Source organism: Rhipicephalus sanguineus, chromosome 10, assembly GCF_013339695.2.
Source record: "Rhipicephalus sanguineus isolate Rsan-2018 chromosome 10, BIME_Rsan_1.4, whole genome shotgun sequence".
Taxonomy (NCBI): domain Eukaryota; kingdom Metazoa; phylum Arthropoda; class Arachnida; order Ixodida; family Ixodidae; genus Rhipicephalus; species Rhipicephalus sanguineus.
The window spans coordinates 5,836,893-5,855,200 of NC_051185.1; the positions used below are offsets into that span (position 1 = coordinate 5,836,893).

The 18,308-nt window shown below is 47.2% G+C and overlaps 1 protein-coding gene across 1 annotated transcript; it reads left to right on the forward strand.

Moving 5' to 3' along the window:
- The first annotated feature begins 1,349 nt into the window (after positions 1-1,349).
- Positions 1,350-9,999, forward strand: LOC125760122 (uncharacterized). The gene is made up of 4 exons (XM_049419829.1): positions 1,350-1,392; positions 2,399-2,692; positions 2,869-3,648; positions 9,995-9,999. Exons 1-4 carry the CDS (start codon positions 1,350-1,352, stop codon positions 9,997-9,999), a joined length of 1,122 nt encoding a protein of 373 aa, XP_049275786.1.
- Positions 10,000-18,308: the final 8,309 nt, after the last annotated feature.

Sequence of the window (18,308 nt, forward strand, 5' to 3'; positions counted from 1 at the left end):
GTATTGCAATTCCCGGCTAGGCATATTTCCCTCCCAATATCGTGCTGAGCGATCAGCCTGGGGTCCGTAGTTCCCATACCCTTTCCATGTAGAAGATAAAGGAAAGATGGGGAGGTTAACCAGAGGAAGTCTCCAGTCTGCTATCCTCTGCTTGGGAAGGGCAAAGGGGGCGTAAAAAACTGAAAAAGTAGAAGGAGAGTCTGTGGCTTCACTAGGTGCCAAAACAAATTCATGACTATAGCACCGTCTAAGTATTACACACCAATATTCCCTGAACGGTCACAATTTGTTATTCAGTCCGGTTTCTCGAAGAAACCTATGTATAAGAGCAAAATATGTTTTATAGATATTCAAATTCAATTAAATGTAGGCTCTTCTCGGATCGTGTGCTCGCCGTCTGTACATGCATACGCTACCGTACACCGCGATACTAAACACCCTCTAGTTAACGCGATGTGGACGCAAAGAACCATGCCACAGCCAACTCGTCGGCTACTTCGCAGCAGCCTTGCACAATCTTGCGGCTGCAAGCGCTGCAGGAAACTGCGCTTCACGTCACGTGACCAAACACTCCCTCTCTCATCGTGTGCGCTTCTGTTAATCAGAAAGGAGATTGGTAGAGGGCTGATGCATGAGGGAGGAGGTCTAGGGAAAACGGCGACAACACGAAACTGTGGAATGAGTTAAGACATGTCGTTGGGCTAGTCGATTCATAGATTCAGCAAATAAAACAGCAATATAAGGAACAACCAATCCGAATGAAATAGACAAAAATATAGCCAGGACACGTGTGCACATTAAGAGCGCGGGAGTGACCTGATGTGCGCACCTAACAATTCTAGCTGTTTCTTTGACAGAGATAAAGCATGAGACCTGACGCAGCTGTCACTCCTTCTAACGACATGAAACGACTCGATCACTTGTCTTTCGGCTCTTGCCTTTGCCTTTGATAGCAGTTTAGTATTCTTCAGACGAGGCAAAAAGTTTTTATGTTCGCAGCTCTTGCAGTGCAAGGAAAGATTACTGCCCGTGCCGGTTCGCATGGATCATTTGTGATCCTTCGCCCGCTTATTGAAACATCGGGGGTTTTGTCCTATGGAGGACCGACCGTATCAAAGAGGTATCTCGTATAGATAACATTAGAGATGCAACCAGTGAACTTACCGTGATGTTTGTTCTTGCATGAGTTATACCCCTTTCTCGCTTTAGTCAGCGGTTTGTTTGTACAGCTATGTTCCTGTTTACGTCTTGTCCTTGCAGAGATAAAAATTTTCTGAATCTACGGAATGAGCAAACACTTCAAAAAGTTCTAGCAAGAAACGTCGCGGTTCAGTAGATAATGCGCTCTAATGGCAAGCGCGAGGCAGCAGCTGCAGTTTACGGCCAGGGGCGGTACGAAAAAGCGCATTTGTGTGCTGCGTGTAACTGCATGTAAATATTTGTTCAACGTCCGTTGGCCCGTAACATGCAATCTTGACACTGGCTCGAATAACGTTACCTCTAGCGACCCGGGTTGGGATCAATATCGATTGGTACAGGCATACGCATTTGCATCCAAATACGAACAATGCACGTGCTTTCAGGCTCCGTTAGACTGCAGAAGCGGTGAGTCGAGGCGAAACCTATTCATCCACGTCAGTGGATTCGGGGCACCGAAGAGCAGAGCGAAACTATAGCGTAAGTTTAGAGGGGCTTGCTGCGCACGCTCAAAACGGCTGTTCTGAAGGTGTCGTTCTTCCATAAAGGCGAACGCCTTATATGCCTCATCAGAAGAGAAAAATCGGCGTGGTCACGAAACCGTAGGAAAAATACAACAAACCGAAAAATAACGTGACTCAGGGGGCGCGACCTATGCGCTCACTTCGTTTGCGGCATTCGCGTGACTGAAAAATGTTAGTTTCGTCGCAACGAATGCGATAGCAACAATTTTGAATGCTGTAGTTAGGTTGGTAGCAAACTCCTTTACGATCCGACCTGGCGTAACTCTATACATGGCTTGCACCGACGTCACTTCCGCAAACGTTGGGTCAGCTTTCCGGCATAGCGGAGCACCCGGGAGCTCCACACGACCGTCCGTCCGTACTGTGCGCTGGTAGTCGTATGCTCGGCAATGACTATTTGCGCAGTTGTCGGATGCAGCAATCGAAGCAAAAGCTGCCCAAGGAAGGATTCTGCAAACACAAGCCGGCTTCCGAAGGCTGTGAAATGGCAGGACGCACGTACAAAAGCACTCAGCTCGAAGCGGCGCAGCCTATGGCTTGCGCGTATCAAGCGTGCCGATCTCAAGGGCGATTCCCATCCGAGTATGTGGCGCCCACTTCGTAACAGGTAAGTCTTCGCTATACTACATGAGGCGCGCTTAATTCTGCGCTAGAGTCACATTTGTTTGCATTTACAGGTAGACCGGCCAGGCTCCACCAAGAAACGCACCTGGACTGGGCGCCAACGCTTTTGCTCGGATACACAAGAAAAAGTGAAGGCATTGCCCGCTACGAGCATGCTGCAAGGCGACGGACCAAGCGACCTACTCCCGAGGTCGACGCGGGGACCACTGCACCGTCAAAAATTTCTGGATTCGCCGCAACGTCGCCTGAAAACTGCTGCGATGACGGTGACAACGGCACACACTCGGAAGACAGCCCGCCACTGCTGCAAGCTGAATGTGAAATCCAGGCTGCCGAAAATGAATCAGGTCAGTCTCTCCATTACTTTGTATGGAGAGACTGACCTGACCTTTGTATGGAGAGACTGAGCCTGAAAGGTAGATATCATTCACTAAGCATTTTTGTTTGGTTTGTTTACATCGCTGTCATGAAATGCCAGTGAGCCGTTCAGCTTTGATGCTTAGGTTTGCGTTGTCAATTTCAGGAGTTGCTGTACAGGCAGAAATGTCCATGGCAGACGTTGCAGCATTGGAGCTACAGTGCACTATGCTAAATGACAACCTGTACGCCCTGCGTGAATACATTGACAAGTTGGAGTGGACGGAAGCTGCATTCAGAGAGAGTAAGTCCAAGGTCATGTACTACACAGGGATGGCAAGCTTCGATATTCTGTATGGCATATTTAGTGTTGTGGAGTGCTATGTTCCACACGGTGCAAACAACGTTCTATCAAAGTTTCAAGAGTTCATTCTCTTCCTAATGAAGTTGAAACTGAATTTGCACAACACTGATCTCGGCTTCAGATTTGGAGTTTCAGAAGCGACAGCGTCGCGCATTTTTGATAAGTGGTTGTATGTTACATATTGTCGGCTGAAGCCATACATTTCGTGGCCAGACAGAGTTTTACTGCAGAAGACAATGCCACAGGCTTTCTTCGACTCCTTTGGAGCAAATGTTGCCACAGTGATTGATTGTTTTGAAATAAAAATAGAGCGACCATCTCTGCAGTTTAGAAGTGAGACATGGTCGCAGTACAAACAGAGCAATACTGCTAAGTTTCTCATTGGCATTGTTCCTCAAGGTGCCGTTACCTTTATTTCAGAGGGTTGGGGAGGGCGCTGCAGTGACAAGCACATAACAGAACATTCCGGCATGCTTGACAACTTACGTCCTGGGGATGTTGTGCTTGCCGACAGAGGCTTCAATATCTCAGAGAGTGTTGGCTTCTACTGCGCGCGCTTGCATGTTCCAGCCTATACCAAAGGCAAGAAACAACTGTCGGCAGAAGAAATCATGAGCACTAGGAAACTTGCAAACGTGCGCAATCATGTAGAGCGAGTTATTGGACTTATAAGGAATAAATTTACAATCATGAAAGGCACTCTTCCCATTGAATATGTTGCCCGCCGAGAAGGTGATGATGCACCACCACTCGATAGAATCGTCACTGTATGCTGTGCTTTGTCTAACCTGTGCCCGTCAATTGTAGCAGAGTTAAAGGAAGCCAATCATGAAGTGGCTTCACCTGCCTCATAGCCTCATTAATGTGTGATGACTTCACATGCGTCAGCTCGCACAGTAAAACCTCGTTAAAATGAACTAGCATAAGGACCATAAATTCAGATTTAAGTGATGAGTGTGAATAGTGGTCGTTCATTGTCTTTCAATATTTATTTTTCTGTTTATGCTATCTTTTGAGCTGTGAGTGTCCCATGGACAAAATATTTCTGCATTGTAGCCAATTTTGCGGCAGCTTTCGTGTTTTCTATTGCACAATAAAAGGAATAAACGTCACTGAAATGAAGCGTGACCAACCAGAGTTCCTATTCATTTTGCTATCAACGATAATTTGCTATATCAGTGTTCATTATAACAAGGTTGAACTGCTATTAAATACTGCTGTTTGTTTTCATGCATTTGTCATTTGAACTTTTTATTTCATTTCTACCAACATGTGTGCTGGAGGTGGAACGTTTGTAATGAATCTGGCTACATTATGATGTGTAACAGTGTAGAAAGTTGGTAAGGGTTCATCTAGGTCAAACTTCACGGTGGGACGGGACACAGATGAAGTGAGATAAACAAGCGCAGTCTGTTTGCTTGCCTCTGTTCTTTCCTTACGACCATCACACAGTTTGACCAAGATGAGCATTGGTACGTTCTGCTACAATCTCATAAGTGCCGTGCTGTTAGTTCTCATTGTGTCTGTTAGTTCTGTTGGTGTATGTTAGTTCTCAATAATGCTGATGTTTGTAAAACAGCAAAATGCCTCAGTAAATAAAATATGCTTGTTTTGGAGCTTGTTTATTTATTTAGTAACAGCATGGATTACTGGTTATTCAAGAAATTAATCGAACAGAACACATGAATCTCGAGCAGACTAGTTTTCTTTATCTTGCTTGCATTGTGGACAATGCCACTTCGCCTTTGATGGTGCCCGTGTGATTCCTACACATGAAAAATGAAACCATTTGTATGTGCACGACGGGTTGTCGCATGCAATCATTTTCCCCGTCTCAGGTCCTTGACAGAAGCAGTAAGTGCTTGTTTGTGCCAATGCCTTTCCTGGGGTTTTCATCTGCCGTGTGAAAAACTTGCTGAAAAGCTCGGAAAGAATTGCTCTTACGAAAAATTCCCTTGCAGTGGCAAACATCTCATTGCGGAAATGTTCGTCTCTCTTAATTCTTTGCACATAGGAGAGGTTCGGGGCCCAGACAATGAAGTCGCAGTAGTCAACCTTGCATACGGTCATCTGGGTTTGAACTTGGTAGTAATACTCGTGTTGCTTGGGAAGCTGCAGAGCTCCATTAATGTATGTCAAACATGACTTAGCCTCGCTTAAAGAGGTGGCATTGCGTAACAAGTAAGGGCATTTCACTTCGGCTACACCTTTACCACAGCATGAGCATGAAATTAGTGCATCCGGTGTTGCTCCAGCAAATGGATATGAAACACTGAGGTGAAGACCAGATCTGGTGCAATTGAAATCAACATGCTTTCGCTTGTGATGGTCTTCATAGGTCTTCAGGGCATCACGTTCATGCTCCAAACCCCAGGCAATGGCAGGCGTCTTCAGCGATTTTTCTGGGTAACATATTGATTTCAGTAATGATGGGCTAGGATTATCTAGAGCTGTTCGGCACACACTTTTCATATGAGATGCTGTCACTCTGCCAGCTCGGTAAAGGTACCAGTCAGGTGAATTGTTCTGGTTTTTTGTCTTCGATTCAATCAACATCACTGTTTCGTCAGTGACGTGAAATGTGCTCATAAACTGGTTGGCCTTGTCAACAAGGGTGTTGAGGCCATCTGCCAAAGCATCATCTGTCTACAAATTTCGAAGATGTGCTTCCTGTTTGGGTACTGGTTCCTTGAAGGCAGAGGAATGGCCAGGCAGCAGGGAAAAAATTACAGGAACAACACCACTTTTCTTGAAGACACTGCATAGGTGTTCCATCTCTGCTTGTGAGACTGGTGGCACATGAAATCTCTCTTTTATATGTTTCTTGTTTGCGGGGGGGCTCTCTATCATATCATCAAGCTGCCGTTTTTTTTTTCATTGGCAGATGTAAAATCAATCTGTTTCAACTTTTTGAACTGGACCTTTTCCACATAAGTAGGAAGCCAAATGTGTTTTTGAGTGCAGCTAATAGAGTTCCTCATCCTCACGCCAGTGTCAACAGCAAACAAACAAGCACCGATATGTGAGCAGGCTTTTCCCGCACCAGCCATACACGTGCAATGCGCAGTCAGCACGACACCACTGGATTTACAACGGATCCACACTTTCAGTGGTCGTTCGCCCAGTCGTTGTGAGTGGTTCACCTGAAAAGCAAATCAAGGAAAAATTATATTGTTGAGATTAACACATAACGTACACATGAAGAGATTTCCAATTAAACCATAACAATCAAGCCACAAAACATTCGCGCAAGCTGCTTGAAGATTTTTAAAAACACAAAACGTGAACTCTGCTTATGCGCGACTGTTAAATGAGCAGTCGGTTCGTTTCATCTCTGCATCGAGCCCAAATGCCGCGTCTCTCCTGCGCGCACCACGACTAACCAGGGATTAATGACTGAATTTTCTACACAAAATGCAAGGCTGAAAACAGGGCTCCAGCTTACCTCTCCTAGCAGCAGCACCTTTTCTCCTTGTGTCTTCACCCAACCGCTTGTAAAATAGTTGTGCGATTCAAGCGATTTATAGGCCTTGATTTCCTCCAGTGTCGCGAAGCTTGAAGAAAACACCAAGTAGTTAACAATGTCTTCGTGCGAGACCTCGGGGAAAGCGCTGACGTCCATCGTCGTATCCACTCCCGGTCGCAGCGTGTAAGGGTCCACATCGTCGCACAGTTCTATTTTTAGGGGCGAAGCTCCATATAGCGGCACCCGTTCGTCCCTCGTAGCGTAGTATGTAACCAGTCTTACGCTCTGACCTGCAAGGTGGTGCCGGTGGGAGATTTTTCCTGTGCGTTGTTGAACAATAAAAAATTCGCAGCGTTAGCTAAAAGCCGACTTCTTGTCTCTCATTCCCATTAGCAGCCATTCTTTACCTCCAAGGTAGTGCCTGGTGAGATTTCTCCTGTGCGTGATTAAACAATAAAAATTTTGTTCAAAACGCCGTTGATTGATGAAATAAACCAACAAAATACGCCAGATGTTTTGTAAAAGCAAAACGAAAGAACGCCAGATGTTTCTAAAGCAAAACGAAAAGACGCCAGCTGCTTAACGAAAGACGCCAGATGTTTTCTAAGCAATGGTTTTCTAAACAATGAAAATTCACAGCGTACATGCAAAATTAAAGTGCGCTGCAAGTCGTCATAACTCATCGAACCTTTAGTATAAACGCGCCCGATCTCACGTCGGTGATGATGTACTGGGCAGAATTCACGCAAGATTCGCGGTTTACCGATGAACCTCCGCAGCTTCGCCCACTCATCATCATTCACTCCGTGGATATGCTGTGATTTTTTCTTGATAACGAACACGGGCCGGCCCGATCAATCCTGCGTAATACGCCTCGTTAAAGGCAGACCTATTGTGATCATTCGGCATATCTCACGAGGAGCGGTGGCATTCGCGTTGAAAACGGACAGCAACAGCACAACACGCGTTTAGCCAACGTAGGGGCAGCAAAAGCGGCGCGCGTGGTGCTCCAGCATGCTGCGGACCCAGCGGCGCGGCCGGATGTGACGTCACGTGCAAGCCATGTATAAAACGGTGGCGTAAAAGAATACGGCCACTCCAGCAAGCAAAGCGACCTTCGTGCTGTCGGTCACTCCAATGCAAATTAAACGGTCGGAGCACAGCATGTACAGACGGGTCCACTGTTAAAGGGAACACTTGTGTGCGGGGCATGTTTGGATTTCACTCTCTTGCAAAAACATAGTGGCTAAGATTTCCGTAAAACTACTGGTGGTTGACAGTTCTGCCTCTTTTTGACAGACTCGTGCAGTGCATGAGCAATGTTTCTCTGCCCACGTGCTGTTAGAGGGCCAGCAAAATGAAAGGTGCTCATTGGAGTGTTCCCTTTAACAGTGGACCGTTCTGTACGTACTACAAGGTGCGAGCCGTCTGCTTATCTCCGTCGAGATAACGCGCGCGCAACGGCGGGCTACCGCGCCCGTTTGATCAATGTTCGCCTGCCACAAAGTCGAAGAATCGCTGATCGCTTACCAACAGGACCACGTTTCACATCGGTGTCGGTAATGCTAGCTGGTTCAATGGTCGTATGGGATCTCGGTTTCAAAGGCTTGAGACGACAGCTCCCATGGATAAGCCCACCTTCTGCTGTAGGGTGCCTCAGGAGACACCACGGGCTGTCGCCGCACTGGAAACCTTCCGAAGAAATGAACTGCAGTAGGGTACGCATTTGGGCTGGTTCGTTCATGATTAACAGTAGATTTTTTAAACACGAAAGTGTTTTATGCCGGGGTCCACCACGGCTCCACTGACGTATTTCCGTCACGGATATGACTTTGTAAAATATAAAGACTAACAGTGGGTAAAGAAAAAAAAAACCAGAAGAAAAAGTTCTGTCACCGGGAATCGAACTTACGACCCCTCGCTCCGCAGCGCGAAACGATTCGGCCGCGGCCGGCACGCTCTACGAGAAGCTAACGGAGAGCTATTTATATACACCATTTGCCGGTGGTGATGCTCAGAGATCCGTTTTACAGCGTGTTTTCGTTATCAGTAGCGAGATGGCGCGAAGGGCTCGAAGAGCGCGCTTTAAAAGTCGCCGCCGCTGCGACGAGCGCCTGCCTCTACAGGGTGTGGTCGCTCGCGCGTGCGCTTATCTCGTGATCGCCGTGGTTCGTACGTGTTGCGTTGAGAGCACGAAGGTCACTTGGCCCACTGCAGCGGCCGCTTTTGCGAAAGGAGCGCGGTGCTCACGCAGAAATAAGTTACAAATGTAACAGTTCGCTCTTATCCTGTGTATGTTCGTTCCGTGCGTCCTTTCTGCTTGAGCGGCGCGTTGCAAGTCTCGAGCTGCTTGCCGTTCTTCGCGTGACATTACAACTTGTTGCTATAGCATTCATTCCTTCGCCCTTGGGGCGAAAGAATGCACAACAAACGCTCAACTACGTCAGTGAAGACACGTTTCACTTTCGTGTTATACCGATTCCTATGACTAGAGGGATCAGCCATGTTGTTTTTGTAGCACTAACTCTCGTGACGTGCAGCCTGCTGCGGAAATTTTCGACGTGTTCCTCGCGGAATTAAGTCCATTTGAATTGACCACAGAGAACCCGTCGGACAATAGGTTACGCTTCTTGGACTTGGAACTCTCGTTCTCAAACAGCCACCATGTATGTTGGGGTTATGCGCCTAGGTCTCAAAAGAGCCTTCTCCTTTTTTCTTCTGCGCATTCAAAAATTGTCAAGCGCGGCATTGCTAGGGCTTGCATGAAGGCGGCGCTTGGGAGGCCCTGTGACCACAAAGTTGAAGCGAGTTTTGTTCTCAAGTAGCACGTCTGAAGCTTGCAGGTTTCCCAAGAACGCTTTTGACCAGCATCGCAGAAAGCCTATCTGGTTTTAAATGCAAGTGTTCATCAGCTGTTCAGTCAATGACACACCCGCAGCAAATAGTAGTGGTCATTCCTTATGTGCACAAGGTGGCACATAATCTTAAGAAAGTTGTCAGCAGGGCAGGCGTTAGGTTGTTGTTTTCTGCGAGAAATCAGCTTGGTAGCCTGTGTCAGCAAGTAAATTGAGAGATCAAGACGAAAAGATGTAGAAGAAGCATCGCCAGAAGTATGTTGAATGTTGGGACAGTGTTGTGTATAAGATGCCTCCTTCTTGCGGGCTTTACTATGTTGGTCAAACGGGCGGTGCGCTAATGAGCGCATATGCGAGCATGTAAACAACGTCCGTAAACAAGCCAGAGATAGTCAACTGTCTCTCCACTGTAATGAATGTGGTTGCGAGCCATCTTTTAAAGAATCGATTTTCCTGTCAAAAAACCATGATGAACGCGCGCGTGTCATTTCTGAAGCGTATTATATCTATAATTGCGGGGAGGCATGTGTCAGCCTCCCCTCGATCTCCCTCCTTCCGAAAGGGTTAACTTTTCTGTCCGATTGAGCATTTTTTGCCCTCTGCGCAGGCTAATCATAATTTTTTTTGCTTTTCTGTTTCCTTGAGATTGTGGTGGAGTATATATATGCGCACTGCAAGAATAAAAATTACACCATCTCCCGCTAAAGGGAACCATGTGTGGATGCGAAGCAGCGCCGCTCGACGATGACGTTTCGATTCGGCTTCGCGTTGCCGCGCCGCCTCGAGATCCGGCGCTCGACGTTTTGATTCAGCTTCCCGAGCCCGGAGCTCAGGGTCCGCTTGCCGCCGTTCCCGTTTCCTTTCGGCTTCGCGAGCCCGATGTTCGGGATCGCCACGTCGCCACTCCCGTTTCGCGGCAGCGGCCCGAGCGCTCATGGCGGCGCTGCACAAGAGAGAGAATGAGGCGCGCGCGTCCGTCGTTTTCATAATGCGGAAATACCGCGGCGTCCCCAGCGGAGTATGCAGCTGTCGCACCACCGGTCGTGCACGCCGCTCCGTAGAGTAGAGGATTCCTAGAGGAGAGAGGGGGAAGGAACGCGCATGCGCAGTGGGGGATGGACGCCGCGGGAAGGTGGGAGGGAGGGGCAAAGCCCCCGCCATAAGCTACTTCGCATCTAAAACACACTTGGTTGTTAGTCAGCCTCGTGGTTTGTGTCTTTCCTTGGTTCCGTCTTTTAGCGCTGTTTTCTACTGTTCTTCAGAAAAAGCAACATTTCGTCCGAAATGTTGCTTCTCCGGAGATACTGCCATGTTAACCAGCTCAGGAGACGACACTAAGAAAAAACGCGAACGTACGGGACTAGTGCCAAACTGCAAAATGAAGGTTTATTTATCTAGTACGCTTTTTAGAATGTCACGCGTCACTACGGAAAAGAAGCCACTATCGAAAAGAAAACCCGCGTATCTAGGCACAATGATGCACTTGCCAAGTCAGTAGCACAATTTATGGACACAGTGTCTAGTCAAGGGCGGTAACGAGAGCAGCAAACAAAATAGCAACGTCGCTAAATAATGAAATCACAGCCACGACAAAAACGAAAGATCACAGGAGGAACTGTCAATATTCAAGAGGTTGAGGAATAATATGTCATAAGAGTCCTATGTTAAATGTGGAATCGCAGACGAGATGGGCGAAAGAAGATGAGAATGCTCTGTCGTGCAGATCATTAGAGACCTCCCGCAATTTACTAAATATTGAATGCATCGCGTGTTGTTCTTTTTTTTCTGTGTGTTTGTGTGCTTTCTTCCTTTTTTTTCTCTCTCTCTCTCTCTCTCTCTTTACACCCTCTTTCTTGCACCTATTTCCCCACAACAGTTCAGTGCTTCCCGTACACACACACACACACACACACACACACACACACACACACACACACACACACACACACACACACACACACACACACACACACACACACACACACACACACACACACACACACACACACACACACACACACACACACACACACACGCACGCACGCACGCACGCACGCACGCACACGCACACACAGGTGTTCTTCTGCACTAAGCTGATTGTGCAGAGAACACGGTCCTCATTTCCTTGTTTCATGCAGTATAAGAGTTGAAATTTATGCATCCAGCCGAGTGTGAATCACTTCTTTTGAAACGCTCGGCAAAACTTATTTAAAGAATGGATTATAGTGGCGCAATGGGCAAGGAAAACATGAAAGGCAGCATAGAAAGTGAGCAGTGTTACGACAACGACCTTTTGGCGCTCTTCATGTCCACTCCCTTTCATCTTTTCTTTAATTCTTGCACCACTTTCATCGACGGCTATGCGCCGACAAGCACAGCGATACACGAAACCCGATTAATATTTGTGGACTGAAAGAATAATTTCTAGTAAAAGTGCTAAAAACTCATGACCATCCATGTGCCTGTGAATTTTCTGCGCCAAATTCGCAAGATTCAGCAAACTCGCAAACGACTGACCGGTGACGAATGGGCACCCGGTTCAACTTTAATGCGCCTACGGGAGCCACTGCGGATATTTTGTCGCCTCCACGATCTTTATAGTGTTTGCTTTTCGCACTTAAGCCGAGTTTGCCAAGAAGCAAAAAGTCGAGCGCTCCTTTAGGAGATAGCCTGAAGCTGGGGCAATGCTTCTTCAAAAGAGTGGTGCTCATTCTTTCTGTTTTGAAGCTCGCTTTTACAGCTGATGGAAGCCAAATGTACCCTCAGACGGCTCCCTGCGCAATCGACGACGCTAAAGTTTATCCTATTTTGTTCTGGTGAGCTCTTTCTTTCCCATAAAGGCTGTCGTCTCCCCATACAACTGGCTGAATCGACCCAGCTTTGAGAGAAGACATTTTGTGTTCGCCGGAAACCTATTGAAGAGGCTATTATGAGGCTGGTCGAACGATTCAATGAATGGAAGTGACGACAACGTTTAAGCTGTTTATTTCAATATTTTTTTCTCAACGATCGCAAATGCTTTTTCCTTTTCGAGCACAGAGTAGAGTTCACTGGTCAATCTATGACCGGAAAGGATCTCAATTCAATTTTTTTCAACCGGCTAAATCTTTTGAACAGCCCGCACTTCTGAGTACCCCTTTATCGATCTTCGTGACGCGTCAAAAAGAACTCACTGCGGTTATAACCCCGGCGGCTTTGCTAGTCCACGTGACATGGCCGAGGGCATTCTCCAATGACCCCTCTGCGATGAAGATATTTATTTATTTATTTACTGTATAAAATACCGACCTGAAGCCGGACAGAAGGACACGTTGTGACTGTTCACCGACAATGTTGGCGTGTAGTACTTGGACAGTGTTGTCGTCATGACTTGTTAGTTTAGTGATAGACTTTTATTCCATTCTTTCACAGCCTCTTTTCCCTTGTCAAGTACATTGTAGCCAGCGGGTGGCTTCCTCTGGTTAACCTCCCTGCCTTTCCTTTCTCTCTCTCTCCCTCTCCTTCTCACGCTTGAGGCTTGTTGTGCTTCTCGACATTTCAATGAAATTCGATGCATAAACTGACGCTAAATGTTCCAGCGATGCTTCGTGAACAGGCGACAAAAGGCCGTAATGTTTCGACATAAACTTTTCAAAGCAGGAGCATATTTATTAACAGTGATTTTATGAAATGCATTAGATTTTGCCCGTCTGGACTAGAAGTACTGCCAAGTAAGTAATCGAACAAAGCAGAAGTTCAGGGGAAGATGGGAACTTCAAGAGATGAAAAAAATCCTTGAGCGTGAAATGTCGCTGGAGCGGACGTTTCAACAAATTGGCTTTTCTTGAAGGAAGCCTTGTCGCGGCTACATTGGAAGTTTGTAAACGCTACAGACCTCGCATGTCACTGGTGATGAGTGACACCTACGTTGGGGTGTGGTGTAGTGATATGGGGGCCCGGCACAACACCGTATGCTGGATAGCTCATAGGCCACCGGCACGTGCACAGTTGCGTCGCGCTGCGCACGCCTTCTTGGTAGCCTGCCTGAGCTTCGCTTAAAAAAAAAGGACATTATTTAAACATAACCTGAAAGGAGGAAACCGGGTGGGGCAATTGCCTGCAAATCTCGCAAGGCTAGATCCGCCGGCATCATCATCATCATCATCATCATCATCATCATCATCATCATCATCGTCGTCGTCGTCGTCCTTAGCAGCTCGACGAAGACAGGCAAGTGCACTTGTCAAAACGCTGACTCCTGCGACATTTGATGTGCAAGAATTTTTTCATCTCTGCCATGCACGTGGGCTTTCAGGCAGTTTCAAGTTTGTTACCGCATTTCACCTGAGGGACCCCGAACTGTTTCGGAGATAAGTAATTGATCGATTGAAATAAGGAGTGAAAGTATAACTCTCGTTCCCACTGTATACTCTCCTCAGTTTAGGTATCAGCTATCTATATATAAGCATCTATCAGATATCTATATTTCCCACTGTGTTGTCTCTTGAACTTAGGTATCAGCTATCTATCGGTAGAGATCTATGAAATATCCATTGTTCTCAATGTATACGCTCTTAAGCCAGGAGTCAGCTCAAGTTAGGGAAAACCCGAATGCACGTTTATCGCCATTCGAGAGGTACGGTTGAAAATTTTAAAAATGTGGAATGTTCACGAAAGAGAGGCGCAGCGGGCACGTTCGATTGCAACATTCCTTTCGAGCGCACCACGAATGCCAAGTTTCTATCGCTCGCCTGCATCGCGGCTCTAGAGTCGTCGCCTTGTCGAGTTGCATGGTGCTCGCGCAGGACGGAATGCCAACGATGTGAGCACGGCCTACTTCATAAGCTATCTAGTTTTTTTCCCCTTCCGTTGCTGTTTGTAAGCTTAATATTGCTGCTAAACAAATACATGCGGTAGTAACACAAGGAACAGTTTGCTATTTGATTTCTTAACTTGTACTTTTTTCTTGTTTGCTGCAGAACGAAAAGAAATGGGGTAGCCGAGGTGCTACATACCGCAATCACACAGGCCCGGCGCTATCTCAGCAGAAAAAGTGAAAACAACGTGCAATCTTCTTTTCTATTTCTTTTGTTCTACTAAATGTGACCCACCAAGAGTGAGTGCTAGTTCCCAGCAACAAGCGGCATCTAACGCAGTACCTAGAAGTTTTATCGAAACCATACGCTCAATGCCTAAACAAATGCTGGAACCAAGCCACAGACACATGTACCCTTACTCCAGAGACACGCTATAATATACACCCCGTTTGTACACACGCGAACACAAGTTCATAAACACAAAAACACGCAACCACCCACGCACCTACCTATTTACCCATACACAAACACACGTGCTCCCTCGACGAAACATGCGCGAGGACCAAGCTGGTGGGCAAACACAAACACAAAATGCGGCAACGCATCAAACAGGTACGCCGAGTGAACATATTTAAAGACATGCGCATAGGGAAACATTACACAACTTGGAACTCTCGCAGCATGGTCTTCGTTCGTTCGATAACCCAGGTAACCTTACGGTTTGTCGGACTAACCTGATCACAGCGCACGTTGCTGCGCCAAGAAGTCGGCACACATCGAAAGTGTTTGTCCGCTGTGTAGTTTGCGCTTCGTCGTCTCAGTACCGCTGTGTTTTGCTTCTATCACTGCTACCGTGAACGAGAACGCGCAAATCGAGGCTGATAACGTGACTTGCACTGGTTTACCCGGAAGCGTGCGCCTGCTTTACTGGAAGTATCTGTGTTTGCGTCATCTTCAGCCTTGCTATACACGAGTTCGAAGGCCGACACTTTCTGAGTACACCTAATGCTAAAAACTCACAGGGTCCGTTGTGCATTCGCCTAAGACGACTAGAAGGCGAAAGCCATCTTCTTTTTCTTCTCAGTCGATTTATTGACCATCTCCCGCCCTCCTACTAGTGCTTTGGGCACCTAACGTGGTTTTAACACGAAAGTGTTTTATGCCGGGGTCCACCAAGTGCTTCCGTCACGGTTATGACGTTGATAAAATGGACGCCAACGGGTGAGAAAGAAAAAACTAAGAAAACGATCTGCCGCTGGGAACCGAACCCATGACTTTGCGGCCGCGACGGTAAGCGCCCGACGCTCAACCGACTAAGCCAACTTCGCAGATGACGGACACTCCACGAATGCGCCTTATATCTTTCACATATCCTCTGTTGGCGGTGTAGGTAGGCGGGGCGGTGTCGCCGTCTGTGAGAGGTAAAAAGAAGTAATGCGTCACGATCGACATTCACTAGCGCTTACTCCGAAATTGCGCGCGATATCGGGGGTCATGGTTAAAGCGTCTCGATACCAGCCAGGGACACTGGACGCGCTGGCGTCGCCGAGGGAACCTAGACGCAGTTACGTTCTTCGCCGTTCGCTTCGTGTTAGCGTGCGCCGTCTCATCGGAGTAGCGCAAGTTCCACATGCACCAACGGGATTTCTCCGCCGCCGACGGCTTCGATTGCGAGAGCACCGACGAACAAAACTGCTGCAATACGCGTTGCAAAAAGGACGCGATTTCGACGGGCGAATATGTTGCCTTGGTGGAACAAGACAGAGGCCAGAGGGACGCACGCGTTTGCGGCTCAAGCTAGGAACATCTGCCTCCCGTGTTGCTGAAGCGCACTGTGGTATTGTATGCATGGCACAGGCGTCGGTAACCAATTACAAGTAAGCGCACACCGTGCCGCTCTCTCCCTAATTGACGACGTTTCGAAGAAGTGGCTAAGTGCATATCGGGTACCCGTGTTGCATATGAGCTTGTTGATGTCATCTTTACGCGCGATTCACGATTCGCTGATTCCAAATATATGTTCACAACTTCAGCTACCACAACGGTTTAATCATGATCATGGGCGTTAGTCGTCGCGGAAGAGACATGCAACTAGGCGTCAACATGGGTGCATCGACGTCAAACGGTGCTATAGCTGCCAAACACCAATAGACATTGTAGAAGCTCTCATATATCACTACACGATAAGCACAACCTTAGTGAAGAGACGTTTCACTTTCGTGTTATACCGATTCCCACGAGGGAGGGATCAGCCATGTTTTTTCATTGCCTCCAGGATCAGGGGCATTGCAAGCTTTCCGCTCCTCACCTGATTTTGCACTGCCTCCGTGATCGGTCCACCTTTGACCAAGCGACGCTGTCAAGTGGTAACGTTATCTTGTGACGTCACGCTAGGTGACGGCGTGATGACGCAACAAATTTTGATGGTCTGTGACATCATGGTGACGTCAAGCCGTGATAATGATTTTTTTTTCATCACTCATGTTGACGCCGCCGACGCGGGACTCCGCAGCAGCCAACGGTCAATCACTTTTTCAATCATTTTTTTCGTTTGATGAGGCATCTGAGGCTTTCGCCTCAATAACTCACGACAGCGTGTTTGCAACGTGCAAATCGAACATGATATAAAGCAAACACGTCCTTTCGTCTGCGATGCGCAAGTCAACGTCAACAACCGCGTGCCCGTAAGAAATCTCCAAGCGTGTTTATTTCGCCGTGTCGCATCCGGTTAGAGGTGAGGCTGATGTGAAGCTGGACGCCACTCACGGAAGATAACAAAAAAAAAAAAGAAAAAAAAAAACGGTTTTTAAAGCCTAGCTCGGTGAGTAGAAAATGAGCCTCTATTCTGACGAACAACCGCTCAATGCACCTGAAACCTATTGAATTTTAGAACTCGGACTTTTACGTTCCTTTCGTGCCGTCATAAGTCAGTGACGGTCAATCACCACATCATCCATTTAATGAGCACTGTTGTGTGCCAAGTTTTCGAGGATTTTCTCTTGCGTCAGTGGTGACTTGACAGGATGCCCAACATCACCACTGAGAATTGTTCTGGAACATTTTTACGTTACAAAGCATGAAGAGCAAACCGACACAAGACACATCTTAGCGAGTGCATCGGGGAGATGAGTAGAGCATTGTGCGAGTGCCCGCATCTCGAAAGCCAACAACTATGCAGGCGGGGAACGTGCTACCCTTGACTATAGCTAAAGACGTCACTCTCATGCTACGCCTAATTAATGCAGAGAACCACTCTCCTCGTAATCTCGAACAGCTCGTCGGAGCGAAGAAATACGACATGACAACGCGCCCACTACCTATAACTAAAAGTGTGCTTGACCTTTCCTTGTACCTTGCCCTTCCGCTACGTTTAATCTTCTTTTGCATTTTTACCTATAGTGGCCAGACGGGCCATCATTATATTTCTCTGGCTATATAGGTTTTACTACCCCCATTTATTTTACTGTCCGCTTCGCTCTCACACACGTGTCATCCAGTGCCACAGGAAGAAAGAAGAATCACCGTGCCAGCCGGATAGCAGCAGCAAACGGGCCCTGAACTGAGGGCTTCACCCTCTGGAACTTCGCAAGCAAAACGAACAAAAATCGTTTTATATTCTAGTACAACAAATCGCTGCATGAGAAATATTGCGAATGTTGGAGGAATAAAAAATATAAAAAATTAATAAGACGACAATTCTTGTTGCACTGTTATCCTTGTTCTTTTACGTAGTATACGCTCTTGTTTACGTGTTTCGTTTATTGTTTTGTTTACGAGGCGTCCGCACCCGAGTACGTGAATGTTTCTGTTGGAACGCCACACTCAAGATTCGACAGTTCCGAAATGCTGCAGCGTGAGCTCTGCTCTCAAGCGAACATTTGTGTTGTGGTATGGAATGCGTGATTGGCCCTGCGTGCGCTCTTTAGTTGTGGTCGCTGACAACATTACCAGAAAAAAGGCGCAGCGTAAGAGGAGGGGCAGTCGACATACATGGGCATCAATATTTCCTCAAACGCATTTATTCGAAAAAATAGTGCGGTGTTTTCTTCATGAGTTACCTAGACTTGCCAGCACTGTTCCCGGAGGTGTGGTTGAATTGGGGTGGTCGACATACCGGGTCTGTCC